The sequence below is a fragment of the Anser cygnoides genome, chromosome W (assembly GCF_040182565.1).
Source record: "Anser cygnoides isolate HZ-2024a breed goose chromosome W, Taihu_goose_T2T_genome, whole genome shotgun sequence".
NCBI classification, from domain to species: Eukaryota; Metazoa; Chordata; class Aves; order Anseriformes; family Anatidae; genus Anser; species Anser cygnoides.
Window position 1 is genome coordinate 8,245,256 of NC_089911.1, and position 26,557 is coordinate 8,271,812.

A 26,557-nucleotide genomic window follows, 5' to 3' on the forward strand; every position below is an offset into this window, starting at 1 on the left:
GGGGGTGTTCCCCTTCTTTGTAGGGTCCCCATTTTTGGGGTGTCCCCGTCCTTTGGGGGTCCCCATTCCTTGTAGGGCCCCCACGGCCACCAAGGTCCCCATTTTTTGGGGTGTCCCCATTCCTCATAGGGTCCCCATTCCTTGGGGTCTCCCCATTTTTGGGGTGTCCCCATTCCTCATAGGGTCCCCATTCCTTGGGGTCTCCCCATTTTTGGGGTGTCCCCATTCCTTGTAGGGCCCCCACGGCCACCGAGGTCCCCACGGCGGCGTCTCAGCCAATGGGAGCGGCGTAGCCATGGCAACGGGGAGGCCTGGCAGCGAGGCCGCGGTGGCCATCTTGGGTGAGGGCAGGGCCCGGTTTTCCAGCCACAGCCCCGGGGCGGCGGCGGCGGGAGGGGCTCCGCCACCGTCCCGGCGTGCACCGCGGCCCCGCCGCTGTCCCTCCTGCCGCCTGTCCGCCGGGAAACGCAATTAACGGATTTAATTAATTAAGCCAGAGCGGAGTCCTCCACAGGTGGACACTCTGCCCTCCACTCCGCCTCTATGGTCGCCGCCGCGTTCCCATTGGACGAGGGCGAGTCCTCCAGCACCACCGAGTAGCGCCGCGCAGAGCGGTCCCTGCCCCACTTCCGGCCGGCCCACCGGAAGCGCTTCTCTCTCTCCCATAACCCCCGCGGCGCGCGCGGCCTCTTCTCTCCCTCCATCCGCCGCCATGGTGGGTCCGGGAGCGGCCCGGCCGGGCCGGGAGGGGGGGGGGGGCCGCGAATCCGCCGCCATCCGCCGGCGGGAGCGGCTCGGGGGGGCCCGGCCGCGCTCCGTTGAGACGAGGGGAGCGCGATGGAGGAGGGAGGGGGTTTGGGCGGGCGTGGAGCGGGCGGATGAGCGGTGGGGGGGTCGGGGTCCCGGTCCCGGGGCCTGGTCCCGGGGCCTGGTCTCGGGGCCTACTCCCGGTGCCGGGGCCTGGTCCCGGTGCCGCTGAGCCCCGCGTCCCCCTCAGGGCGTCGACATCCGCCACAACCGGGACCGCAAAGTGCGGCGCCGGGAGCCCAAGAGCCAGGACATCTACCTGCGGCTGCTCGTCAAGGTGGGCCCGGGGGGGTCGGGGTCGGGGGGGGATCCCGGTGTTCCCCCCCCCTTCCCGGTACTGACCCCCCCCCCCCCCGCAGCTGTACCGGTTCCTGGCCCGCCGCACCAACTCGCCGTTCAACAAGGTGATCCTCAAGCGCCTCTTCATGAGCCGCACCAACCGGCCGCCGCTCTCCTTGTCCCGCATGGTGGGTAACCCCCCCGGTACCCGGTCACCCCCCCCCGGTACCCATCAGACCCTCCGGTGACCCCCCCGGTAACCCCCCCCCCCGGTACCCCTCAGCACCTCTCGGTAACTTCTAGCCCCCCCCCCCCCGGTATCCCCCAGCCCCCCCGGTAACCCCCCCCCAGTACCACAGAGCCCCCCGGTATCCATCAGCCCCCCGGTATCCATCAGCCCCCCCCCGTGACCCTTCCCGGTACCCGGTAACCCCCTGGTGACCCCCCCCCCCCCGGTAACCCCCCGGTATCTCTCATGCCCCCCCCCCCCGGCTTCTCCCGGTAACCCCCAGCCCCCCCCCCCCGGTAGCTCTTGTATCCCCCCGGTAAACTCCGACCCCCCCCCCCCCCACGGTGACCCCCCCCCAGTACCTCCCATCCTCTCCCAGTAACTCCCAGTCCCCCCCCCCGGTGAACACCCCCCCCCCATGACCCCCCCGTTAACTCTCAGCCCCCCCCCCCATCATTTTAGGGGGGGACACCCCAGTTCCCTCCCCCCCCAAACCCCCGTTTCTTAACCCACCAAAAACCCCCCAAACCACCCCAAATCGCCGCCCCCCCCCCCCCCCAAATAATCGCGGGGGGGCTTGTCCTTTGCTGCCCCCCCCGAAGTAATATTCGGAGAAAAAACTCCAAAATGTGTTGTTTTCACCCCAAAAACACTTCTTTAAAGGGTTGGTTCATTGGGGGGGGGGCCTTATCGCGATAGGGGGGTTATCGCGATTGGGGGGTTGTCACAACGCGGGGGGGCCCCCATTTTATCCCCCCCCCCCCCCAAAAAAGTTATTTTTTCAGGAAAAAAAGCCCTAAAACGCACAGTTTTCACCCCAAAACGTTTATTTAAGGGGTTTTTGATGAGCGGGGGCCCTGTCGCGATGGCGGGGGGTTATCGCGATGGGGGGTTGTCGTGACGGGGGGGCCGATTTATGGCTGCCCCCCCCCCCCCCCCAAAAAAAGATCCGCAAGATGAAGCTGCCGGGCCGGGAGAACAAGACGGCGGTGGTGGTGGGCACGGTGACCGACGACGTGCGCATCCAAGACGTGCCCAAACTGAAGGTTTTTTTGGGGGGGGGGCACGGGGGGGCATAAAAACCTGGGGGGGGGCACGAAATATTCGGGGGGGGGCACGAAGCGCTGGGGGGGCAAAAGGGGTTTTAAGGGGGGGTTGTGGTGATTCCCCATTGGGGTAAGTGGGGGGGGGGGACTCGGTTTTTACCCCCATTTTTTGAGGGGGGGCACGGGGGGGGGCATAAAATGTTGGGGGGGTCCCCGGGGGGCACAAAATATTGGGGGGCACAAAGTTTTGGGGGGGGGGCAAAAGGGGTTTTAAGGGGGGTTGTGGTGATGCCCCATTGGGGTAAGTGGGGGGACTCGGTTTTTACCCCCATTTTTTGGGGGGGGGCCACACAAACCCCTGGGGGGGGGGCACAAAGGCTTGGGGGGGCCCGGGGGGGGGGGCACAAATCTTTGGGGGGGGGGGGGCACGAGGGGTTTAAGGGATTTTTTTGGGTGTCTGTGCCCCATTTGAGACTCAATTCCCCCCCCCAATTTCTTCCCCCCCCCCCCCCCCCCCAAATTTTTTCGTGTGCCCCCCCCATTTAATTCCCCCCCCAGGTCTGCGCCCTGCGGGTCACCAAGGGGCCCGGAGCCGCATCCTGCGGGGGGGCTCCATCCTCACCTTCGACCAGCTCGCCATGGCCTCCCCCAAGGGCAAGGGCACGGTGCTGCTCTCCGGTGAGTGCCTTTTTTGCGGGGGGGCACATTAAAGACCCCCCCGGGGCCCCCCAGGTGGGGCTGAGCCTTTTTATGTGCCCCCCCCCCCCCCAAAAATTTTGCAGGGCCGAGGAAGGGGCGCGAGGTTTACCGGCACTTCGGGAAGGCGCCGGGGACCCCCACAGCCACACCAAGTGAGGGGGGGGCCAAAAAAAAGGGGGGGGGGCACAAAATTGCGGGGGGGGGGGGACAAAATTGGGGGGGTGGAATTTGGGGGTGGGCAAGGTTTTTGCGGGGGGGTTGGGATTTTGGGGGGGTTAGAAATTGGGGTGGAATTTGGGGGGGACAAAATTTGGGGGGTGGAGTTTGGGGAGGGGGGGCAAGGTTTGTGCGGGGGGGTCAGAAATTGGGGGGGGTCAGAAATTGGGGGGCAAAATTTTGGGGGGGTGGAATTTGGGGGAAGGGAATTGGGGGGTGGAGTTTGGGGGCTGGGGGGGTTCAGAATGGGGGGGTCAGAATTTGGGGGCAAAATTCGGGATGGGGGGTCGGAATTAGGGGAAGGGGGGCAAAATTTGGGGGGGAGGCTTCAGAATTTGGGGGGTGTAAAAATTTATGCGGGGGGTCCAGAATTTGGGGAGGGCGGTGTCAATTGGGGGGGGGGGGCAGAATTTTTGTGGGGGGGTTCAAAAAGGGGGGCAAATTGGGGGGGGCAGAATTAAGAGGGGATATTGGGGGGCGAGATTTGGGGGGTCTAGAATTATTTGGGGGGCATTGTTGGGTTGGGGGGCACTGGGGGGTCATTAATTATTGGGGGGTCATTAATTTTGGGGGGGTTGGGGGGGGAGGTTTTTTTGAGGGGGGGGGGTCTTGGGGGTGGTTTTGGAGCTGGGGGGGTGTCTCCGGGTGCCGGCATCCCAATAAAATCGGGGTTCTTTGGGGGGGGGGAGGGATGGGATTTTTTTGGGGGGGGGGGGGCTGAGGATATTTGCGGGGGGTCCTGCCGAGGGCCCCCCCCTCACCGTGCCCCCCCCCTTTTGCCCCCCAGGCCCTACGTGCGCTCCAAGGGGCGGAAATTCGAGCGGCGCGCGCGCCGGGCCAGCCGCGGCTACAAGAACTGAGCCCCCCCCGGGGCCCCCCCCCACAATAAAACGCCGCTGCCCCCCCGTGGCTGCTGTGTGTGCTCTGTGACCCCCTTAAATCCCGTGCCCCCCCCCACCGTGTAACCCCCCCTTTTGATCCTGTGCCCCCCCATTTGGATCCTGGCCCCCATGTTTAATGCTGCCCCCCTGTTTAATCCTGCCCCCCCACTCTTTAATCCTGTGGCCCCCCCTTGTAATCCTGCCGCCCCCCCCCCGTTTAATCTTACAGCTGCCTCTTAATCCTGCCCCACCCCCACCCCCGTTTAATCCTGGGGGGCCCCCCTTGATCCCTGCCCCCCCTCGATGCTGTGGCCCCCCCTTTTAATCCGGCCCCCTTCTCTAATCCTGTGACCCCCCCCGTTAATCTTACAGCTGCCTCTTAATCCTGCCCCACCCCCACCCCCGTTTAATCCTGGGGGGCCCCCCTTGATCCTGCCCCCCTCGATGCTGTGGCCCCCCCTTTTAATCCGGCCCCCTTCTCTAATCCTGTGACCCCCCCCCCCCGTTAATCTTACAGTTGCCTCTTAATCCTGCCCCCCTTTAATCCTGGGGGGGGGCCCCATTTAATCGTGGGGGCCCCCCATTTTAATCCTGATCCCCCCCAATCCTGTGACCCCCCTTGTTAATCTTACAGCTGTCTCTTAATCCTGCCCCCCCCCTTAATTCTGCCTTAATCCTGCCCCCCCCCCTTTTAATCCTGGCCCATCCCTTTGATCTTGTGCCCCCCCCCCTTTTAATCGTGCCCCCCACCTTAATCCTGTGACCCCCCCATTAATCTTAGGGCTGCTTTTTAATTCTGCCCCCCCTTTGATCCTGGGGGCCCCTTTAATCCTGCCCCCCCCCCTTTTAATCATGGCCCCCCATCTTAATTGTGTGACCCCCCCCCATTAATTTTATGGCTGCCCTTTAATCCTGTCCCCCCCCCCTTTTAATCCTGGGGGCTCCCTTAACTCTACCTTAATCCTGCCCCCCCTTTAATCCTGCCCCCCCCTTACTTCTGTGACCCCCATTAATTTTATGGCTGCACTTTAATGTTGCCCCCCCCTTTTTTGATCCTGGGGGCCCCCCTTAACATTGCCCTAATCTTGTGCCCCCCCCCGTTTAATCCTGGGGGCCCCCCTATTTAATACCGGCCCCCCCGTTTAATCCTGTGCCCCTCGTTTAATCCCGTGCCCCCCTTAATCCTGTGTGACCCCCCCCTTTTAATTCTTTGCCCCCAGCCATTTAATCCTGGGGCTCCGCCCTTAATCCTGCCTTAATCCTGTGTGACCCCCCCTTTTAGATCTGAGACTCCCCCTTTTAATCCTGCCCCCCTTTAATCCTGTGCCTCCCCACAGACCCTGCACCCCCCCCCTTTTAATCCTGTGCCCTCCCCCTTAATCCTGTGCCCCCCGTTTGATTCTGCCCCCCCCAATCCTGGGCCTCCCACCTTAATCCTGTGACCCCCCTTTAATCCTGCCTCAAGATGGGGTGACCCCCCCTCAATCCGGAGAGCCCCCCCTTTTAATCCCAGGTTCCCCTTCCATTTTAATCCTGTGATACCCCCCCCCTTAGTCCTGCCTCAATCCTGGGCATGCCCCCCCTTAATCTGGAGGTCCCCCTTTTTAATCCTGCCCCCCCTTTAATCCTGTGTCTCCCCCTTGATCTTGTGCCCCCCCCCTTTTAATCGTGCCCACCCCTTTAATCCTGTGCCCCCCCCTTAATTCTGCTCCCCCCTTAATCCTGTGCCCCCTCTTAATCCCATGACCTCCCCCAATCCTGTGCTCCCCCCCATTTAATCCGGCCCCCCCCCAATCCTGTGACCCCTTTTAATCCAGTGACCCCCCCAATCCTGAGTGCGGGCCCCCCTTAATCCCATGTGTCCCCCCCTTTTAATCCTTCCCCCCCGATCCCATGTACCCTCTTTTAATCCCGTACCCCCCTTTTAATCCTGCACCCTCTTAATCCCATGCTCCTCCCGTTTAATCCCGTGCCCCCCCCCCAAAATCCTGTGACCCCCCCTTACTTCCATGCCCCCATCTTCTTGGTGCCCCCCCCACCACCCCATGACCCCCCCCCACCATGCCCCTCATGCCCCCCCCCCCTTCACCACCCCCATGCCCCCCTCCAGGTCTCCCCCACCCGGGGGGGCATCCTAAGCCCCCCCCCGTCGGGAGCCGCCCCCCCCCCTCATTAACGGGGTGTCACCGGGGCGGGGGGGGGGCCACCCTTCCCCGCCCCCCGGGGTAACCGGTCCGGGGGGTGTTGCGCAAAGCGGGGCGGGGGCGGCACCGCCCCGGGGGGGGGGGGCGGGGGGGGGGGGGGGGGCGGGCCCCCCCTCCCCGGGCCCGGCTCGGCTCTGTTCAGCTCCGCGCCTCCGCTCCCAGGTTTGGGGGGGGTAAAAATGGGGCCCCCCCCCGGCCTATTAACGAGGGGGGGGCAGGGGAAAAATTGGGGAGAAAAGGGGGGTTTGGGGGGGTTGGGGGTGTTTTGGGGCTGGGGGGGGCATTTTGGGGGTGGGGGGGCGCTCTTTGGGGCCGGGGGGGTTATTTGGGGTTGTGGGGGGGGGGTGTTTTGGGGGGGGGGGTATTTTAGGGCGGGGGGTGGTTTGGGGGTGAAGGGGGGTTGAGGTTAGGGGGTGTTTGGGGGGTGGGGGGGGGAATTTTGGGGGTTGGGGGTATTTTTGGGGCCGGGGGGTGTTTTGGGGGTGTTTTGGGGTCGGGGGGTTGTTTCGGGGCGGGGGGGGCATTTTAGGGCCGGGGGAGTGGTTTGGGGTGGGGGGGTGGTTTGGGGTTAGGGGGTGTTTGGGCCGGGGGGGGGGGATTTTTGGGGTTGGGGGGGGGGTTGTTTTGGGGTTGGGGGGGTTATTTTTTGGTGGGGGGGGTGTTTTAGTGCTGCGGGGGGGGACATGTTGGGGCGGGGGGGGCCTTTAGGGTTAGGGGGTTGCTTTAGGGTTAGGGGGTGTTTGGGGCCGGACCGGGGGGGGGGGTATTTTAGCCCGGGAGGGGGGGGGGGCTGTTTTAGCCCGGGGGGGCAATTTCAGCCCGGGGGGCCCCATCCGAGCCCCCCCCGCTGTTACCTGGCTCCAACCCCCCGGGACCGGTTGCCTCGGAGCCGCGTGGGGCCTCGGGGAGCGGCAGCGAAGCATCGAGGCGAGGTGTGTGTGGGGGGACACCCACAAATCTGCCCCCCCCCAGGTCAAAATTGCCCCCCCCCCCACCCCCGGCCATGTCCCGGGGTATTTCCAGCACGGGGGGTCACCTTCCCGGGGCTCCTTTACTCCCCCCGCGCCCTCGAAGCCGCCCGCGAGTTCCCCGTGGAGGACGACGACGTCTTCAACGTCACCTACCAAAAATCCGGTACGGGGGGGGGCCCCGGGGGGGGGTCCCCGGGGGGTCGGGGGCAAATTGGGGGGGGGTGGACCCCGGGATCTGCCCCCCCCCTCCCCGGTGGGCCCCGATGCGACCCCGGGGGCACCGGGTTCGGTGGCTCTGTTGGGATCTGGGGGGGGGGGGGGGGGGGGGTTGGGGGGGTTTGGGGGTGGGGGGGGTTTGGGGGGGGCAAAGGGGACCCCGATGTGTGCCCCCGGGGGGGTCACAATGTTTCCATGGGGACCCCAAAGTTTTTAGGGGGGCCTGAACGTGTCTGGGGGTCCCCGTGTGCCCCCCCGGGGACCCCAACGTCTCGGGGGGGGGGGGGGGCAGATGGGAATGGGGGGGCCCAACACATCTGGGGGGCCCCGATGTGGTGGGGGCGCCGATGGGCACTGGGGGGGCTCAGGAGTGTCCGGGGGGACCCCAATATCCCCAGGGGGCTCTGATGTGCCCTGGGGGGGGGGGGGCCCAATACCCCCAGGGGGACCCCAATGTCTCTGGGGGGGCCCAGATGGGAAGGGGGGCCCAGTGTGTGGGGGGGGGCAGTGAACCCCAAGAGGGACCCCAATGTGTGTAGGGCCCCCAACGTCTCCAGTAGGACCCCGAATGGGTTCAGGTCCCCCAGCTCCACCCCCGAGGGGGGTCCCCAACATCTCCGGGGGACCCCCAGCACCCCCAGCACCCCCTGCTTATGCCCCGAGGGGGGCACCCCAACATCTGCGGGGGGCCCCAAATGGGTTCAGCACCCCCAGGACCCCCTTCTATGCCCAGAGGGGGGTCCCCAACATCTCCAATAGGACCCCAAAAGGGCTCAGCGCCACCCAGCACCCCCAGGACCCCCTTCTGTGCCCAGAGGGGGACCCCAACTCCTCCAGGAGCACCCCAAAACGGGTTCAGGCCCCCCAGGTCCACCCCGAGGGGGGACCCCAAATGGCGTTCAGCACCCCCAGGACCCCCTTCTATGCCCAGAGGGGGTCCCCAACATCTCCAGGAGCACCCCAAAAGGGCTCAGCGCCACCCAGCACCCCCAGGACCCCCTTCTATACCCCAGAGGGGGGTCCCCAACTCCTCCAGGAGCACCCCAAAACGGGTTCAGGCACCCCCAGAACCCCCTTCTATGCCCAGAGGGGGGTCCCCAACATCTCCAGCAGGACCCCAAAAGGGCTCAGCGCCACCCAGCACCCCCAGGACCCCCTTCTATACCCCAAAGGGGGGTCCCCAACATCTCCAATAGGACCCCAAAAGGGCTCAGGCACCCCCAGGACCCCTTCTATACCCTAAAGGGGGTCCCCAACATCTCCAATAGGACCCCAAATGGGTTCAAGCACCCCAGGACCCCCTTCTATGCCCAGAGGGGGGTCCCCACCACCTCCAATGGCACCCCAAATTGTTCTCAACCCCCCCACAGGCACCGTCTGGATGCTGGAGATCCTGAGCCTGATCCGGAGCGACGGGGACCCGTCGTGGTGCCGCTCGGTGCCCAACTGGGACCGGGCGCCCTGGTTCGAGACCGTGCTGGGGCTGCGGCGGGCGCAGCGCAACCCCCGCCCCCGCCTCATCAGCTCCCACCTCCCCGTCCAGCTCTTCGCCAAGGCCTTCTTCACCTCCAAGGCCAAGGTCGGGGGGTTATTTATTTTTTTTTGGGGGTGGGGGGTCAGTGGGACCCCATCCCACAGCTGTGCCCCCCAGGTTATCTACACGGTGAGGAACCCCAAGGACGTCCTGGTGTCCCTCTACCACTTCGCCCGAATCTTCCGACCCTACAAAGACCCCGGCAGCCTCGAGGAGTTCATGGACAAGTTCCTGGAGGGAGACGGTGCTGGGGGGGGGCGGTGGGAGCATTTTTTCGGGGGGGGGGTCAACGATTTTCCCTTGGGGGGTCCCATTGCAAAGCCCCATATGGGGCGTGCAGATTTGGGGGCGCACCCCGGAGGGGACAAAGCAAGGTTTGGGGGGGGCACCACGGGGGCAGCCCCCACCCCAACAAGGTCCCAAGCCCCCCCCTTGTTTCTACCCCCCCCGTTTCTAACCCCCCCATTATTTTTATCCCCCCCCCCAGTGCCCTTCGGGTCCTGGTTTGACCACGTGCGGGGCTGGCTGGAGCTGCGCGGCCGCGACAACTTCTTCTGCATCAGCTACGAGGAGCTGCAGCAGGTGGGGGGGGGCTTTTTGGGGGGGGGGGGTCGGTTTTTTTTGGGGGGGGGGTCGGTTTTTTGGGGGGGGGTCGGTTTGGGGCTGTGCTGGGTCCCCACGTTCTGCTCTTGCCCCGTTTCGCTCCCGGTTTCCCAATGCCCTCGGTTCTGCTCCGTCGGTCCTTGTTTGTCCCCCTCGTCCCCCGCTGTCCTCAAATGTCCCCATTGTCCTCGTGTGTCCCCATTGTCCTCGTGTGTCCCCGTTGTCCTCAAATGTCCCCATTGTCCTCGTTTGTCCCCGTTGTCCTCGTTTGTCCCCATCGTCCTCAAATGTCCCCGTCGTCCCCGTGTGTCCCCTTTGTCCTTGTTTGTCCCCATCATCCTCATTTGTCCCCCGTTGTCCCCCTTGTCCCCATTGTCCTCTCGTGTCCCCATCGTCCCCCATCATCCCCATTGTCCCCCTTCGTCCCCATTGTCCCCCTTCATCTTTGTTTGTCCCCCCTTGTCCCCATCATCCTCATTTGTCCCCCTTTGTCCTCGTTTGTCCCCCTCGTCCCCCTTTGCCTGCTGTGTCCCCCATCATCCTCATGTGTCCCCATCGTCCTTGCATTGTCCCCCTTCGTCCCCATTGTCCCCATCGTCCTCGCATGTCCCCCTTCATCCCCATTGTCCCCCTTTGTCCCCGTTTGTCCCCTTTGCCCACTGTGTCCCCGTCACCCCCCGTGTCCCCACCATCCTCGCGTGTCCCCATTGTCCCCATTGTCCTCATGTGACCCCACCATCCTTGCATGTCCCCCTTCGTCCCCCTTCATCCCCATTGTCCCCCTTTGTCCCCCATTGTCCCCGTTGCCCACTGTGTCCCCGTCACCCCTCCATGTCCCTGTTGTCCCCACTGTTCCCACTGTCCCGGTGTGTCCCCATCGTCCTTGCACGTCCCCCTTCGTCCCCATTGTCCCCCATTGTCCCCCGTTTGTCCCCTTTGCCCACTGTGTCCCCATCACCCTTGCGTGTCCCCATTGCCCCCATGTCCCCCCATCGTCCTTTGTCCCCCTTCATCCCCCTTTGTCCCCGTCCCCTTGTCCCCGTTGTCCCCTTTGCCTGTGTCCCCATCACCCCCCTGTCCCCACTGTCCCCATTGTCCCCATCCTGGTGTGTCCCCATTGCCCCCATGTGTCCCCATCGTCCTTGCATGTCCCCCTTTGTCCCCCTTTGTCCCCCTTTCGTCCTCCTTCGTCCCCATTGTCCCCCTTTGCCCCCATTGTCCCCTTTGCCCCCTGTGTCCCCGTCACCCCGCCGTGTCCTCACCGTCCCCATTGTCCCCATTGTCCCCCCGTCCCCGTTGGTGTCCCCGCGCTCAGGACCTGCGGGGCAGCGTGCAGCGCCTCTGCGCCTTCCTGGGCCGGGCGCTGAGCGCGGCGGCGCTGGACGCGGTGGTGGCCAACGCCTCGTTCGCCGCCATGAGCCGCAACCGCATGAGCAACTTCAGCCTCTCGCCCGCCTTCATCCTCGACGTGCGGCGCGCGCCCTTCCTGCGCAAGGGTGGGGGCGGGGGGGGGGCGGGGGGACGGGGGGGGCGGGGGGCGGGGGGACACGGGGATGGGGCGTGGGGACACGGGGATGGGGACAGGGGGACGGGGATGGGGAGGGGGACAGGGACATGGGGATGGGGGCGTGGGGACGTGGGGAGGAGGACAGGGACATGGGGATGGGGAGGGGGACAGGGACATGGGGATGGGGGCGCGGGGACACAGGGATGTGGGGACACGGGGATGGGGACATGGGGACGGGGACATGGGGATGGGGGTGTGGGGATGGGGGTGTGGGGACGTGGGGATGGGGACACGGGGGTGGGGGGACATGGGGACACAGGGACAGGGGGACGGGGATGGGGAGGGGGACAGGGACATGGGGATGGGGGCGCAGGGACACAGGGATGTGGGGACACGGGGATGGGGACACGGGGACGTGGGGACATGGGGATGGGGGGACATGGGGATGGGGGCGTGGGGACACAGGGAGGGACAGGAGGACAGGGATGGGGATGGGGACAGGGACAGGGATATGGGGATGGGGGCAGGGACATGGAGATGGGGGTGTGGGGATGGGGGTGTGGGGACATGGGGATGGGGACATGGGGGTGGGGGGACATGGGGATGGGGGCGTGGGGATGGGGGCGTGGGGACGCAGGGACAAGGGACATGGGGACACGGGGATGGGGGCGTGGGAACATGGGAATAGGGACATGGGGATGGGGACATGGGGATGGGGACATGGGGGTGGGGGGACACAGGGACACAGGGACAGGGGCGTGGGGACACGGGGATGTGGGGACACGGGGATGGGGTCGTGGGGATGGGGGCACAGGGATGGGGATGGGGACATGGGGATGGGGACATGGGGACACAGGGACATGGGGACGGGGATGGGGGCGTGGGGACATGGGGATGTGGGGACATGGGGATGGGGACACAGGGACAGGGGGACAGGGATGGGGGCGTGGGGACATGGGGTGGGGGCGTGGGGATGGGGGGGACATGGGGACACAGGGACTGGGGCATGGGGATAGGGATGTGTGGGGACAAGGGACATGGGGACACGGGGATGGGGGCGTGGGGACACGGGGATGGGAACAGGGGGACAGGGATGGGGATGGGGACAGGGACAGGGATATGGGGATGGGGGGACATGGAGATGGGGGTGTGGGGATGGGGGTGTGGGGACGTGGGGATGGGGGTGGGGACAAGGGACATGGGGACACGGGGATGTGGGGGCACTGGGGATGTGGGGACATGGGGATGGGGACATGGGGGCAGGGACAGGCTGGGGGGCATCAGGGACATCATGAAGGGGGGGGACTGGGGGCACTGGGACTGGGGACACTGGGACTGGGGGAACTGGGACTGGGGACATCGGGGATGGGGACACTGGGACTGGGGGCACTGGGGATGGGGGGCACTGGGACCAGAGCTGGGGGGCAGGGACAGACAGCAGGGGACTGGGGACACTGGGACTGGGGGCACTGGGACCACTGGGAAACTCCAGGACTGGGACCACTGGGAGACATCCTGGGGGGGGGGGGGGTCAGCAGCAGGGGGGGGTCCCCGGTCCCCGTGAGGACCTTGGGGGGGGTCAGCGCCTCGTGGCCCCCAGGGATCTCGGGGGACTGGAAGAACCACCTGACGGCGGAGCAGAGCGCCCGCTTCGACCGCGTCTACCGGGAGCGCATGGCGGGGCTGGGCATCGCCTTCCCCTGGGACCCCCCGCCGCCCCCGGAGCCCCCCCTGGGGCCTGGCCCTTCCGGGGACCCCCCGAGGAAGAAGAGGAACCCCCGAGGAGGAGGAGCCCCCCGAGAAAGAGGAACCCCCCAGGAGGAGGAGCCCCCAGGAAGAAGAGGAGCCCCCCAGGAAAGATGACCCCCCCAGGAGGAGTAGGACCCCCCCCCAGGAGGAAGACCCCCCCCAGGAGGAGGACCCCCCCCCAGGAGGAGGACCCCCCCCCCAGGAAGAAGGGAACCCCCCAGGAGGAGGAGGCCCCCCCAGGCCAAGGGGGGTGTCTCTGCGTTGTGCCCCCCCCCCATCACTTTTGGGGGCTGGGGGGGGGCACGTTGTGGTTGATATCTCAATAAAGCAGCCCCCGTTGTGTGTCCCCCCCCCAAGGGGAGGGGGGGGCTGCTGGGGTGGCCTTCACCCCCCCCCCCCCCAAAGGACCACAGTTTGGGTGAATTTCATCGGGTTTTAATCATTTCTGTGCCCCCCCCCCAAAAAAAAAAAAAAAGCACGGGGGGGGGGTGGTCACTGTTGGGGGGGGCATCATAAAAGTGGGGGGGGAGTTGGGGAGGGGGGAGGGCCCCAAAGCAGCCCCAGCCCCGGTAGCACCGTGTTGTAATGGAGGGGGGCTCAGTGCCCCCCCCAGCCCTGCCCCCCCCCATCCACCACCTTCAAACTTTCCTTTTTTTTTTTCACATTTTTTTTATTCTGAAAAAAGTTTTTTTTTTTCTCTTTAAAAAACTATAAAAAAGGGGCCGAGGGGGGGCCCGAGTCAATAAATTACGGCAGCCCGCGATGGGGGGGGAAGGTGAAAGGGGGGGGGAAGGTGGGGGGGGGGGGAGGGCAGCATAATTAATTATTAATAATAATAAAATAATAATAATAATAATAAAATAATAATAAAATAATAATAATAATAATAAAGTTAAAATAAAACGAGGCCGGCGCTGCGAGGGCCGGGCCCCGACGGGAAATAAATAAAAATAAATAGCGCGGCGCATAAATAGGTGGGGGGGGGCGGGGGGGGGGGCGTCCGGGGGTCCGTCTGTCCGTCTGGGGGTCCGTCTGTCCGTGGGTCCTTCTGTCTGGGGTCTGTCCGGGGGGGGAGGGGGGTCTGTCTGTCTGTCCGTGGGTCCGTCTGTCCGTTGGGGGGCCGTCCGTGGGTCCGTCTGTCTGTGGGTCTGGCCGTGGAGGGGTCTGTCTGTCTGTCCGTGGGTCCGTCTGTCCGTTGGGGGGCCGTCCGTGGGTCCGTCTGTCTGTGGGTCTGGCCGTGGGGGGGTCTGTCTGTCTGTCCGTGGGTCCGTCTGTCCGTTGGGGGGCCGTCCGTGGGTCCGTCTGTCTGTGGGTCTGGCCGTGGGGGGGTCTGTCTGTCTGTCCGTGGGTCCGTCTGTCCGTTGGGGGGCCGTCTGTGGGTCCGTCTGTCTGTGGGTCCAGCCGTGGGGGTCTGTCTGTCTGTCCGTGGGTCCGTCTGTCCGTTGGGGGGCCGTCTGTGGGTCCGTCTGTCTGTGGGTCCAGCCGTGGGGGGTCTGTCTGTCTGTCCGTGGGTCCGTCTGTCCATGGGTCTGTCAGTCCGTGGGTCTGTCCGTGGGTAAGTCCGTGAGTCCATCCGGGGGGGAGTGGGGGTGGGAGGGAGGGGTCGGTCTGTCCGTGGGTCCGTCCGTGGGTCCGTCCGTGGGTCTGTAAGTGCGTGGGTCCCTCCGTGGACAGGGTCTGTCCGTCCGTCCGTGGGGCTGTGTGCCCATCCACGTGTCCGTGCGTCCATCCAGGTGTCCGTCCGTGGGTCTGCATGTCTTGGGGGGGGGGGGGGGGGGGGTCCGTCTGTCCGTCCGTGTGTCCGGGGGGGCTCTGTCCGTCTGTCCGTGGGTCCGTCCGTGTATCCGTGTGCCCGTTCTTGTGTCCGTGTGTCCATCCACGTGTCCATCCGTGGCTCTGTGTGTCCGTGGGGGGCTCCGTGTGTCCGTGGGGGGGTCCGTCCGTCCGTCCGCGTGTCCAGGGGGGCTCTGTCCGTCTGTCTGTGGGTCCATCCATGTATCCGTGTGCCTGTCCGTGTGTCCATCCACGTGTCCGTCCGTGGCTCTGTGTGTCCGTGGGGGGGTCCGTCCGTCTGTCCGCGTGTCGGGGGGGCTCCGTCCGTCCGTCCGCCCGCCCGCCGTCAGAGGCGGTTGCGCAGCAGGACGAGGGCGCGCGAGGCCCAGTCGAGGTAGAGGTGCAGCCCCTGGAACACGGCGTGGCTCGCCTGCACCGCCGCCCACGGCGACCCGGGGGGGGGCAGCGGCGCCGGGGGGCGCTGGGGCGCGACAGGCCCAGGCGGGACAGCTGGGGGGGGGGGCGGGGTCAGCGGGGGGCAAGCCACGCCCCTTGCGTGAAGCCACGCCCCTTACGCTAAGCCACGCCCCCGTGCGAAGCCACGCCCCCCGTGCGAAGCCACGCCCCCTCCTGCAGGCAATCCCTCCCCCTTAAGCCCCGCCCCTACTTCACGCTGACCACGCCCCTTTCCCTAAGCCCCGCCCCCAGCCCCGCCAAGCCCCGCCCCGAACTCCAGGCCACGCCCCCTTCCCTAAGCCCCGCCCCGTTCCCCCGAATGTTGCCCCCTTCCCAGGCCACGCCCATTTCCACAGGCCACGCCCATTTCCCCAGGCCACGCCCATTTCCCACGCCACGCCCATTTCCCAGGCCACGCCCCCTTCCCACGCTCTGCTCCATTCCTCCACACCCAGCTCCATTCACAAAGCCCCACCCGTTCCCCAAGCCCCGCCCCCATTCCTCCAAGCCACACCCCTCCACTAAGCCCCGCCCACTTCCCCACAAGCCCCGCCCCCTTTCCCTAAGCCCATCCCCTTTCCCCAAGACCCGCCCCATTTCCCAAGCCCTGCTCCCATCTCCCTAAGCCCCGCCCATTTCCCCAAGCCCCGCCCCCTTTCCCCAAGCCCCGCCCCTTTCCCCAAGCCCCGCCCATTTCCCCAAGCCCCACCCCCTTTCCCCAAGCCCCGCCCCTTTTCCCAAGCCCCGCCCCTTTCCCCAAGCCCCGCCCCCTTTCCCCAAGCCCCGCCCACTTTCCCCAAGCCCCGCCCATTTCCCCAAGCCCCGCCCCACTCCATTCATTCCCCCAACCCCGCCCCTTCCCCAAGCCCCGCCCCTCGCCCCGCCCCCTCCCCAGGCCCTGCCCCCTCCCAGGCCCCGCCCCCTCCCAGGCCCCGCCCCCTCCCAGGCCCCGCCCCCTCCCAGGCCCCGCCCACCATGTGGTCGATGCGCCGCAGCAGCCGGTCGAGCCTCGCCTGCAGCGCCCCCAGCTCGGGCTCCAGCGGGCGCAGGGCGGCCCCGGCGCGCCGCAGCCACTCGAGGTGCCGCTGGTAGCGCTGCAGGTCCCCGCTCAGCCGCCCCAGCGCCCCCGGGGCCTGCGGGGGGGGGACACGGACCCCGTCAGGGCGCGAGGGGGCGTGGGGACCCCCACCCCGAAACCCATGGGGATCCCCTAAACACACGGGGACCCCGAGGATATGGGGACCCCCCCCCAAACCTATGGGGACACCCCTATAGGCACAGGGACCCCACCAACACAGGGACCCCCCCCAAACCTACAGGGACCCCACGGACATGGGGACCCCCCCCAAACCTACAGGGACCCCAAGGACATGGGGACACCCCCCCAAAACCTATGGGGAGACCCCACTAGGCACAGGGACCCCATGGACATGGGGACCCCCCAAACCTATGGGGACACCCCTATAGGCACAGGGACCCCACAGACATGGGGACCCCCCCCCTAAACCTACAGGGACCCCACTAACACAGGGACCCCCCCCCAAACCTACAGGGACCCCAAGGACACGGTGACCCCCCCCTTAAACCCACGGGGACCCCACTAACACAGGGACCCCCCCTAAACCTACAGGGACCCCACGGACATGGGGACCCCCCTAAACCTACGGGGACCCCATGGACATGGGGACCCCCCCTTAAACCCACGGGGACCCCACTAACACGGGGACCCCCATAAACCTACGGGGACCCCAAGGACACGGGGACCCCCCCTTAAACCCACGGGGACCCCACGGACCCGGGGACCGAGGGGACCCCAGGGACACGGCGCCCCCCCCCGGCCCCCCCGGCCCCCACCTGGATGTTGGCCAGCTCCAGGGCGCTCATGGAGAGGCTGGGCAGCGAGTCCAGCTTGTGCTCCCCCTCCGCCGGGAACCGCGACTTCTGCAGGGGGGGGACACGGGGTGAGCCCCCACCGCCCGTGGGACCCCCCAGGGGGAGAGGGGGAAAGGGGGGGGGGGAAGAAGAGAGGGGGCCGGGGCGGTTGTGGGGCAGAGCGGTGGGGGATGGGGCCACTTGTGGGGCAGGGGTGTGTGGGGCAGGGGTGTGTGGGGCAGGGATGCCACGGGGCAGGGATGTCCGTGGAAGGGATGCTGTGGGGCAGGGACGCTGTGGGGCAGGGACGCCGTGGGGCAGGGACGCTGTGGGGCAGGGATGCTGTGGGGCAGGGATTCTATGGGGCAGTGATGCCCGTGGAAGGGATGCCGTGGGGCAGGGACGCCATGGGGCAGAGATGCCCATGAAAGGGATGCCGTGGGGCAGGGGTGCTGTGGGGCAGAGGTGCCATGGGGCAGCAATGCCCGTGGAAGGAATGCTGTGGGGCAGGGATGCCGTGGGGCAGGGATGTCCGTGGAAGGGATGCCATGGGGCAGGGACGCTGTGGGGCAGGGATGCCTGGGGAATGGATGCTGTGGGGCAGGAATGCTGTGGGGCAGGGATGCCGTGGGGCAGGGATGCCCATGGAAGGGATGCCATGGGGCAGGGATGTGGGGGGCAGGGATGCCGTGGGGCAGGGATGCCCGTGGGGCAGAGATGTGTGGGGCAGGAATGCTGTGGGGCAGGGATTCTATGGGGCAGGAATGCCTGTGGAAGGGATGCCATGGGGCAGGGACGCCATGGGGCAGGAATGCCTGGGGAATGGATGCTGTGGGGCAGGAATGCTGTGGGGCAGGGATGCCCATGGAAGGGATGCCGTGGGGCAGGGATGCCGTGGGGCAGGGATTCCATGGGGCAGGGATGTGTGGGGCAGAGATGCCATGGGGCAACAATGCCTGTAGAAGGAATGCCGTGGGGCAGGGATTCCATGGGGCAGGAATGTGTGGGGCAGAGATGCCGTGGGGCAGGGATGCCCATGGAAGAAATGCCGTGGGGCAGGGATTTGTGGGGCAGGGATGTGTGGGGCAGGGATGCCATGGGGCAGGGATTCCGTGGGGCAGGGATGCCTGGGGAATGGATGCTGTGGGGCAGGAATGCTGTGGGGCAGGGATTCTATGGGGCAGGGATGCCCATGGAAGGGATGCTGTGGGGCAGGAATGCTGTGGGGCAGGGATGCCGTGGGGCAGGGATGCCCATGGAAGGGATGCCATGGGGCAGGGATGTGGGGGCAGGGATGCCGTGGGGCAGCGATGCCCGTAGAAGGAATGCCGTGGGGCAGGGATGCTGTGGGGCAGGGATGCCATGGGGCAGGGATGCCATGGGGCAGGGATGTGTGGGGCAGAGATGCCGTGGGGCAGGGATGCCCATGGAAGGAATGATGTGGGGCAGAGATGCCGTGGGGCAGGGATGCCCGTAAAAGCAATACCATGGGGCAGGGATGCCGTGGGGCAGGGATGCCATGGGGCAGGGACGCTGTGGGGCAGAGATGCCGTGGGGCAGGGATATGTGGGGCAGGGATTCTATGGGGGCAGGGATGCCCGTGGAAGGGATGCCATGGGGCTGGGATGCTGTGGGGCAGGGATGTGTGGGGCAGGGATGCCGTGGGGCTGCGGTGCCGTGGGGCAGGGAGGCGTGGGGCTGTGGGGGCCGTGGGGCAGGGAGGCGTGGGGCTGTGGGCCGCGGGGGCCGTGGGGCAGCGCGTTGTTGGGGGGGGGCGCGGGGTACCCACGAGCAGCGTGAGGAAGGCCTTGGTGTCGCTGAGCAGGGCCTTGGCCAGGCTGACGATGCCGTCCAGCTCGGCGCGGGGGTCCGGGGGCGCAGGCGTGGGGGGGCCGCCAGCGCCGGGCACAACCCCGGGCACAGCCCCAGCAGCGCCAGCAGCGCCCGCCACAGCGCTCCTGGGGGATAGAGAATAAAAAAAGGGGGGGGGGGGTGAGTTGGTTTTTTTTTTTGGGGGGGGGGCACAGACGGACGGATGGCGGCACCGCCGCGCTGGGCACAGGGCCCCCGACGGGTGTGGGGCGCGGGTGGGGGGCGGCCGCCGCCGCCGTCCTGTGAGGTCCCCGGCGGGGTTGGAAAGAGTGATGCGGCGTGAGTCAGGGGTGGGGGCCGGGGGGGGGGGCACAGCCCGGGGGGGGTGAGGGGGGGCCGCACCTGGGGGGACCCCCGCTCGGTGCTGCCGGCGTCGCGCGAAGCCCTTACACCTGCGTGTGGCACGGGGGGGGGGGCGCGCGTGGCGAGGCCGCACTGGGGTTCCCACGGGGGTTTGGCGTGGGGGGGCCGCCCTGACCACCCCCCCCCCGACCCCCCCCTGACCCCCCCCCGGGCCGGGGGGGGCCGTCGAGGCGCGGCCGCCGCGGGCGGGCAGGTGCGCTCGGCCGTTTGCGGTTTGAGGCGCGGCGGCGCCCGGGCTCGCCCGGCCTCGGGTTTTATTTTTTTGGGGGGGGGGGGTTGGGGTTTTATTTTGGGGGGGGGGGGAATTTTTTTTGGGGGGGGGGTGGTTGGTTTTTTTTGGGGGAGGTAGTTTTTTTTGGGGTGGTTGGTTTTTTTTTGGGGGGGGTAGTTTTTTTGGGGGGGGTAGTTTTTTTTGGGGGGGGTGTGGATTTGGGGTGGGGGGGTTAAGGGGTGAGGGGGCGCGGGGCACTTACGTGTCATGGCGAGGCGTCGCCGGGGGGCGCGGGGGCACGCTGACGGGGGGCACGGCGGCACGCGGCGGCACGCTCACGCGGGTGCTCCCACGGCCGCGCTCGCACACTCGGGCGCTTGTGCGACCGCGAGCACACGCGCGCTGTCACGGGCACCCTCGCACCACTACGGCCGCGCTCGCGCCGCTACAACCATGCCTGCACTGACGTGAGCGTGCTCGCGCTGTCACGGGCACCCTTGCACTACTACGCCCGCGCTTGCACCACTACGGCCATGGTTACAGCGGCGTGAGCGCGCTCGCACTATTAATGACACGCTCGCGCTGCCGCGGGCACGCTCGCCCCGACGTGAGCACGCTTGCACCGCCGCGGCCACACTCGCACTACTGTGGGCACGCTCGCCCCGTGTGCACGCTCACACCACCACGGCCACGCTCACACCACCGTGGGCACGCTCACCCCGACGTGAGCGCGCCTGCACTGCCGTGGCCACGCTCACACCACCGTGGGCACACTCAACCAGACGTGTGCGTGCTCACCCCAACGTGTGCACGCTTGCACCACCACGGTCACGCTCACACCACCGTGGGCACGCTCACCCCGATGTGTGCACGCTTGCGCCACCACGGCCACGCTCACACCACTGTGGGCACACTTGCCCCGACGTGTGTGCGCTCACCCCGACCTGTGCACACTCGCACCACCACGGCCACGCTCGCCCCGACGTGAGCGTGCTTGCACTGCCACGGCTACGCTCACACCACTGTGGGCACGCTCACCCCGATGTGAGCGCCCTTGCACCACCACGGCCACGCTTGCACCACCGTGGGCACACTCGTCCCGACGTGTGCACACTCGTCCCGACGTGTGCGTGCTCACCCCAATGTGTGCACGCTCACCCCACCACGGCCACGCTCGCACCACCGTGGGCACACTCGTCCCGACGTGTGCACACTCGTCCCGACGTGTGCACGCTCACCCCGACGTTTGCACGCTCACACCACCACGGCCACGCTCGCACCACCGCGGCCACACTCACACCACCGTGGGCACACTCGCCCCGACGTGAGCACACTCGCACCACCACGGCCACGCTCGCCCCGACGTGAGCGCGCTTGCACCGCCACGGCCACGCTCACACCACCACGAACACACTCGCACCACCGTGCGCACGCTCGCCCCGACGTGTGCGTGCTCGCCCCAACGTGGGCACGCTTGCACCACCGTGGCCACGCTCACACCACCGTGGGCACACTCGTCCCGACGTGTGCACGCTCACCCCGACGTGTGCACGCTCACGCCGCCACGGCCACGCTCGCCCCGCCGTCCGCACGCTCGCCCCCGCCGTGGCCCCGCCGTGGCCCCGCCGTGTTCACCCCCTCCCCCTCCGGGCCCCCCCCCCGCCGGGTGCCCGCGTCCCGGTGGCGGCGGCGGTGTCCCCGCGGAGCCCTCGGTGTCCCCGCGTGGCGTGGCGTGGCGGCGGGCGCTTATATCCCGGTGCGGGATGACACACGCCTGAGTCACGGCTTTTCCATTCAGCAACGCACCGGGAGAGGGGCAGAGCCCGCCGACGGGGGGGGGCCGGGGGGGCCGGGGGGGTCGGGGGGGTCGGGGAAAAGGGGGGGAAAGGGGGGTGGGGGGGGGGATGGGGGGTGGGGGGGGGGGATGGGGGGGGGAATGGGGGGGGAATGGGGGGCGTTGGGAGAAAGGGGGAATGGGGGGAGGGAGAAATTGGGGAAAGGGGGGGAAGGGGGGGTAAGGGGGGCAGGGGGAAAAAAGGAGAAAATGGGGAAAAGGGGGGATGGGGGAAAAGGGGGGAATGGGGGGAAAAGGGGGGAAGAGGGGAAAGGGGGAGTGGGGGGGAATGGGGGGGAATGGGGGGTGGGGGGGATGGGAGAAAGGGGGAATGGGGGGAGGGAGAAATTGGGGAAGGGGGGAAGGGGGGAAAGGGGGGAAGGGGGAAAAAGGGGGAATGGGGGAAAAAAGGAGGAAATGGGGGAAAAGGGGGAATGGGGGAAAAAGGGGGAAATTGGGGGAAAGGGGAAATGGGGGGAAAAGGGAGAAATTGGGGAAAAGGGGGGGAAGGGGGGGCAGGGGGAATGGGGGAAAAAAGGAGGAAATGGGGAAAAAGGGGGAATGGGGGAAAAGGGGGGAATGGGGAAACGGGGAGAAATTGGGGGAAAGGGGAAATGGGGGGAAGGGAGAAATTGGGGGGAAATTGGGAGAAAGTGGGAATGGGGGAAAAAGGGAGAAACTGGGAAAAGGGGGGGCAGGGGGGGCAGGGGGAATGGGGGGGAAAAGGAGGAAATGGGGGAAAAGGGGGAATGGGGGGAAAGGGGAATGGGGGAAAAAGGGGGGAAATGGGGAAACGGGGAGAAATTGGGGGAAAGGGGAAATGGGGGAAGGGAGAAATTGGGAAAAAGGGGGGGAAGGGGGGAAGGGGGAGTGGGGGGAATGGGGGGAAAGGGGAAATGGGGGAAAAGGGGGGAAACTGGGAAAAGGGGGAATGGGAGAAAAAAGGAGGAAACTGGGGAAATGGGGGAAAAAGGGGAGAAACTGGGAAAAGGGGGAGGGGGGCAAAGGGGGGTTTGGGGGGAATGGGGGGAAGGGGGGAAAAGGGGGGGAAATTGGGAGAAAGGGGGAATGGGGGAAAAAGGGGGGAATTGGGGAAAGGGGGGAAGGGGGAGAAAGTTGGCAGAACGGGGAAAAAGAGGGGAACTGGGGGAAATGGGGGAAAAAGGGAGAAATTGGGAAAAGGTGGAATGGGGGGAAAGGGGGGATTGGGGGGAAAGGGGGGAATTGGAGGGAAATAGGGAGAAATCGGGAAAAAGGGGAAATGGGGGGAAAAGGGGAGAAATTGGGAAAAAGGGGGCAAATTGGGGAAAAGGGGGGATGGGGGGAAAGGGGCGATGGGGGAAAAGGAGGGAAATCAGGAAAAAGGGGGAGAATTGGGAAAGAGGGCAGAATGGGGAAAAAGAGGGGAAATGGGGGAAATGGGGGAAAAAGGGGGAAAATTGGGAAAAAGGGGGAAAATTGGGAAAAAGAGAGAATGGGGGGAAAATTGGGAAAAAGGGGGAAAACTGGGGAAAGGGGTGGAATGGGGGAAAATAGGGAGAAATCAGGAAAAAGGGGAGATGGGGGAAAAGGGGGAAATTGGGGAAAAGGGGGAATGGGGGAAAAGGGGGAAATTGGGAAAAAGGGGGAAATGGGGAAAAGGGGAAATGGGGAAAAAGAGGAAATGAGGGAAAAAGGAGGGAAATCGGTGAAAATGGGAAAGGGGGGAAGGGGAGAAATTGGGCAAAAGGGGAGGAAATAGGAAAAAGGGGAAATTGGGAAAAAGGGGAACTGGGAAAAGGGGAAATAGGGAAAAAGGGGGAACTGGGGGAAAAAAGGGGGAAATCGGGGAAAAGGGGAAATGGGGGGAAAAAGGGGTGAAATGGGGGAAGAAGTGGGGAGAATTGGGGAAAAGGGGAAATGGGGGAAAAAGGGGGGAAGTAGGGAAAAAGGGGAGAAATTGGGAAAAAGGGGGAAATTGAGAAAAGGGGGAATGGGGGAAAAAGGGGGGAAATTGGGAAAAAAAGGAACCAAGTGAGCAAATTGAAATAAGCGGAGGAAACTGGAAAAAAAGTCAACAAAGTTGGAGAAAGTCGACAAAGTTGGAAAAAAGTCGAGAAAATTGGAGAAAGCGAAGAAAACGGGAAAAAACGTCGAAAAAATGGAAAAAGATAAAATTGAAAAAAGTGAAGAAAACCGGGAAAAAGTAAAGAAAGTTGGAGAAAGCCAACAAAGTAGGAAAAAAGTCCAAAAAATTGGGAAAAAGTAAATGAAATTGGAAAAAAAAGTCAACAAAGTTGAAAAAAGTGAACAAAGTTGGAAAAAGTAAAGAAAATTGGGGAAAAAAATCGACAAAATTGGGGAAAAAATCGACAAAATTGGGGAAAAAATCGACAAAATTGGGGAAAAAATCGACAAAATTGGGGAAAAAATCGACAAAATTGGGGAAAAAATCAACAAAATTGGGAAAAGTCAACGCAATTGAAAGAGGCGCAGTTGAAGAAAGGAAGCAAAGTTTAGAAAACGAAGCAAAATTTTGAAGACGTAAACAATTTAAAGAAAAAAGTAAACAAAAATTTTTAAAAATCCAAACAAAATTTGGAAAATCTAAACAAAAAAAAATCTCAACCAAACCGAAAACGAAACGAATTTTTGAAGCCCCGAAGGAAAAAAAATCCTGAAGAAAAAAATCAAAAAGCCCTAAAGAAGAAAAAAAACCCTAAATAACAAAAAAAGGAGAAAAACCCCCAATAAGAAACCCTAAATTAAAAAAAAGCATAATAAAAAAACCCAAAACCCTACAAAAAAATCAAATCCCCCCCCCCCCAAAAAATACCTACAACAAAAAACCCTGAAAGCCCCCAAACCCCCCCAAAAAACCCAAAGCCCCCCAAAACCACACGGAGCCCCCCTTAAAAAACACCCAACCCCCCCCCCCAAAACCCTAAACCCCCCCAAAAGCCCCCCTAACCCAGATGGACCCCCCCAAAAATCCTACCCCCCCCCCCAAAAAACCAACCCCCCCAACCCCCCCAACCCCCCCCAACCCCCAAACCCAGCCCCCCGCTGCCCCCCCCCGTTATTTTACCCCCCCGTTATTTTACCCCCCCCCGTTATTTTGCCCCCCCCGTTATTTTACCCCCCCCGTTATTTTGCCCCCCGTTATTTTACCCCCCCGTTATTTTGCCCCCCCCCCCCCCGGGACTGAGTCAGGCCCCCCCCCCCCCACCGGGAGCTGTGTCACGGCCCCCCGCGGCCTGTGGGACCGGGGGGGGGGGCCACGGGGGGGGGGGGGGGCGGGGCCGGGGGGGGGGCACGGGGGGGGGGGGGACCGGGGGGGGACTCGGGGAGGGACACGGGGGGGGGGCACGGGGGGGGGATGGGGGGACCCCCCCCAGCTCACTGTGACCCCCCCGTCTCCCCGTGACCCCCCCAGCTCATGGCCCCCCGTCTCCCTGTGACCCCCCATGACTCCCTGTGCCCCCCCCCATCCCCAGTGACCCCCCCCCATGTCATGACCCCCCATACCCCTGTGACCCCCCCCCCCATCTCACAGTGCCCCCCCCCCCCCCGGCCCCCCCGGGGGGGGGGCAAAATGGGGGGTACAAAATGAAGGGGGGGGGCAAAATGAGGGGGAGGCCCGAAATGAGGGGGGGGGGCTCAAAATGACGGGGGGGGGGGGCAAATGGATGGCCGGGGGGGCACGAATGGACGGGGGGGGCATTGATGGATTGGGGGGGCATGGATGAATGGGGGGGCATGGATGGCCGGGGGGGCATGGATGAATGGGGGGGGGCATGAATGGCCGGGGGGGGGGGGGGGCCATGGATGAATGGGGGGGCCATGAATGGCCGGGGGGGGGGGGTCACGGATGGCCGGGGGGGGGGGGCATGAATGAATGGGGGGCATGGATGGCCGGGGGGGCCATGGATGAATGGGGGGGGGGCATGGATGGATGGGGGGGCCATGAATGGCCGCCGGGGGGTCACGGATGGCCGGGGGGGGCCACGGATGGCTGGGGGGGGGGCACGAATGAATGGGGGGGGGCATGGATGGCCGGGGGGGGGTCACGGATGGCCGGGGGGGGGGCATGAATGGGGGGGGGCATGGGGGGGGGCATGAATGGCCGGGGGGCCATGAATAGATGGGGGGCCATGAATGGCCGGGGGGGCCACGGATGGCTGGGGGGGGCCATGGATGAATGGGGGGGCCATGAATGGCCGGGGGGGGCCACGAATGGCCGGGGGGTCAGGGGTGGCGGGGGGGGCACACGTCCGTCCGTCCCGGCGCTTGCGTCCGCGCCGCGGGGGGGCCGGGGGGGGGCCGGGGGGGGGGGCGGGGGGGGGGGACGTGCGTCAGGCGCTGACGCCGGGGCCACCCGCACCGGGCAGGATGCGGCCCGGGGGGGGCGGATTTAGGGGCTGGGGCTGGGGGGGGGGGGAGCTGGGGGCGGGGGGGGGGGGGGGCTGGGCCACCTGTGTCACGCCCCCCCCCCGGCACACGGAGCGTCACGCCGTGCCCCCCCCCCGAGCGTCACGCCGTGCCGTGTCACGCTGAGCGTCCGCCGTGTCCCCCCCCATGTCACACCCCCGTGCCCCCCCCCCACTGACACAGCCCCCCGCAGGGTGCCCCCCCCCCCAGCCCCTGACTCCCCCCTCCCCAATGGCCCCCCGTGCCCCCCCACCCCAATGCCCCCCGTGCCCCCCGTGTCCCCCCCCACGTCCCTCCTCCCCCAACACAGCCCCCCCGCAGGGTGCCCCCCAACCCCTGACCCCCCCCCCCCCCCGGTGCCCCCCCCCCCCCCTGCCCCCCGCGCCCCCCGTGCCCCCCCCATTTCTCCCCCCACATCCCTCCCTCCGTCCCCCCCCCATGTCTCCCCCCCACCCCCCCACCCCCCCCCACCCCTTCCCCCCCGGTGCCCCCCCCACCCCCTGCCCCCCCGTGCCCCCCCCCCCCGTGCCCCCCCCCCTCTCCCCAGCAACCCGGGGGGGGCACGGGGTTGGGGGGGGGGGGGGGCACGGCGGGCGCTGGCGTCAGCGCCTTGCACAAACAGATGCTTCATATCCGCGCCCCCCCCGCCCCCCCCCCCCCCCCCCCAGGCCCCCCCCCCGTGCCCCCCCCCCCCGGGCCGCCCGCACCCCCGCGCACACGTGGGAGCCCACAGGAAGGCCGCTGCCCCCCCGGGGGGGGCTTTGACGCAAATGCCCCCGGCCAGCGCTGCCGGGGCAGGCCCGGGCTGACCGCAGGCTCACGGGG

At 66.0% G+C, this 26,557-nt stretch overlaps 3 protein-coding genes across 3 annotated transcripts in view; 2 read left to right on the plus strand and 1 right to left on the minus strand.

The window, feature by feature from the left end:
* The first annotated feature begins 584 nt into the window (after positions 1 to 584).
* Positions 585 to 4,182, plus strand: LOC136788815 (large ribosomal subunit protein eL18-like). The gene is given in 9 exon segments (XM_066987497.1): positions 585 to 715; positions 998 to 1,084; positions 1,167 to 1,274; positions 2,263 to 2,361; positions 2,920 to 2,941; positions 2,944 to 3,039; positions 3,144 to 3,191; positions 3,194 to 3,212; positions 4,064 to 4,182. Coding segments are annotated over 9 exon segments (555 nt in total). The 5' UTR covers positions 585 to 712; the 3' UTR covers positions 4,137 to 4,182.
* Positions 4,183 to 7,363: 3,181 nt separating this feature from the next.
* The window catches only part of LOC136788818 (NADH dehydrogenase [ubiquinone] 1 alpha subcomplex subunit 3-like), a 95,389-nt gene continuing 76,195 nt past the window's right edge, over positions 7,364 to 26,557 (plus strand). Inside the window, exons 1-6 of the mRNA XM_066987499.1 lie at positions 7,364 to 7,495; positions 8,919 to 9,127; positions 9,200 to 9,326; positions 9,570 to 9,664; positions 11,001 to 11,181; positions 12,793 to 12,882. Coding sequence (XP_066843600.1) covers positions 8,930 to 9,127; positions 9,200 to 9,326; positions 9,570 to 9,664; positions 11,001 to 11,181; positions 12,793 to 12,882 — 691 coding nt within the window. The 5' untranslated portion in view covers positions 7,364 to 7,495; positions 8,919 to 8,929. The remainder of the gene's footprint in view (positions 7,496 to 8,918; positions 9,128 to 9,199; positions 9,327 to 9,569; positions 9,665 to 11,000; positions 11,182 to 12,792; positions 12,883 to 26,557) is intronic.
* LOC136788532 (interleukin-11-like) lies at positions 14,917 to 19,757 on the minus strand. The gene is given in 7 exon segments (XM_066987093.1): positions 14,917 to 15,188; positions 15,191 to 15,224; positions 16,145 to 16,303; positions 17,025 to 17,111; positions 18,832 to 18,932; positions 18,935 to 19,000; positions 19,751 to 19,757. Coding segments are annotated over 7 exon segments (582 nt in total). The 3' UTR covers positions 14,917 to 15,060.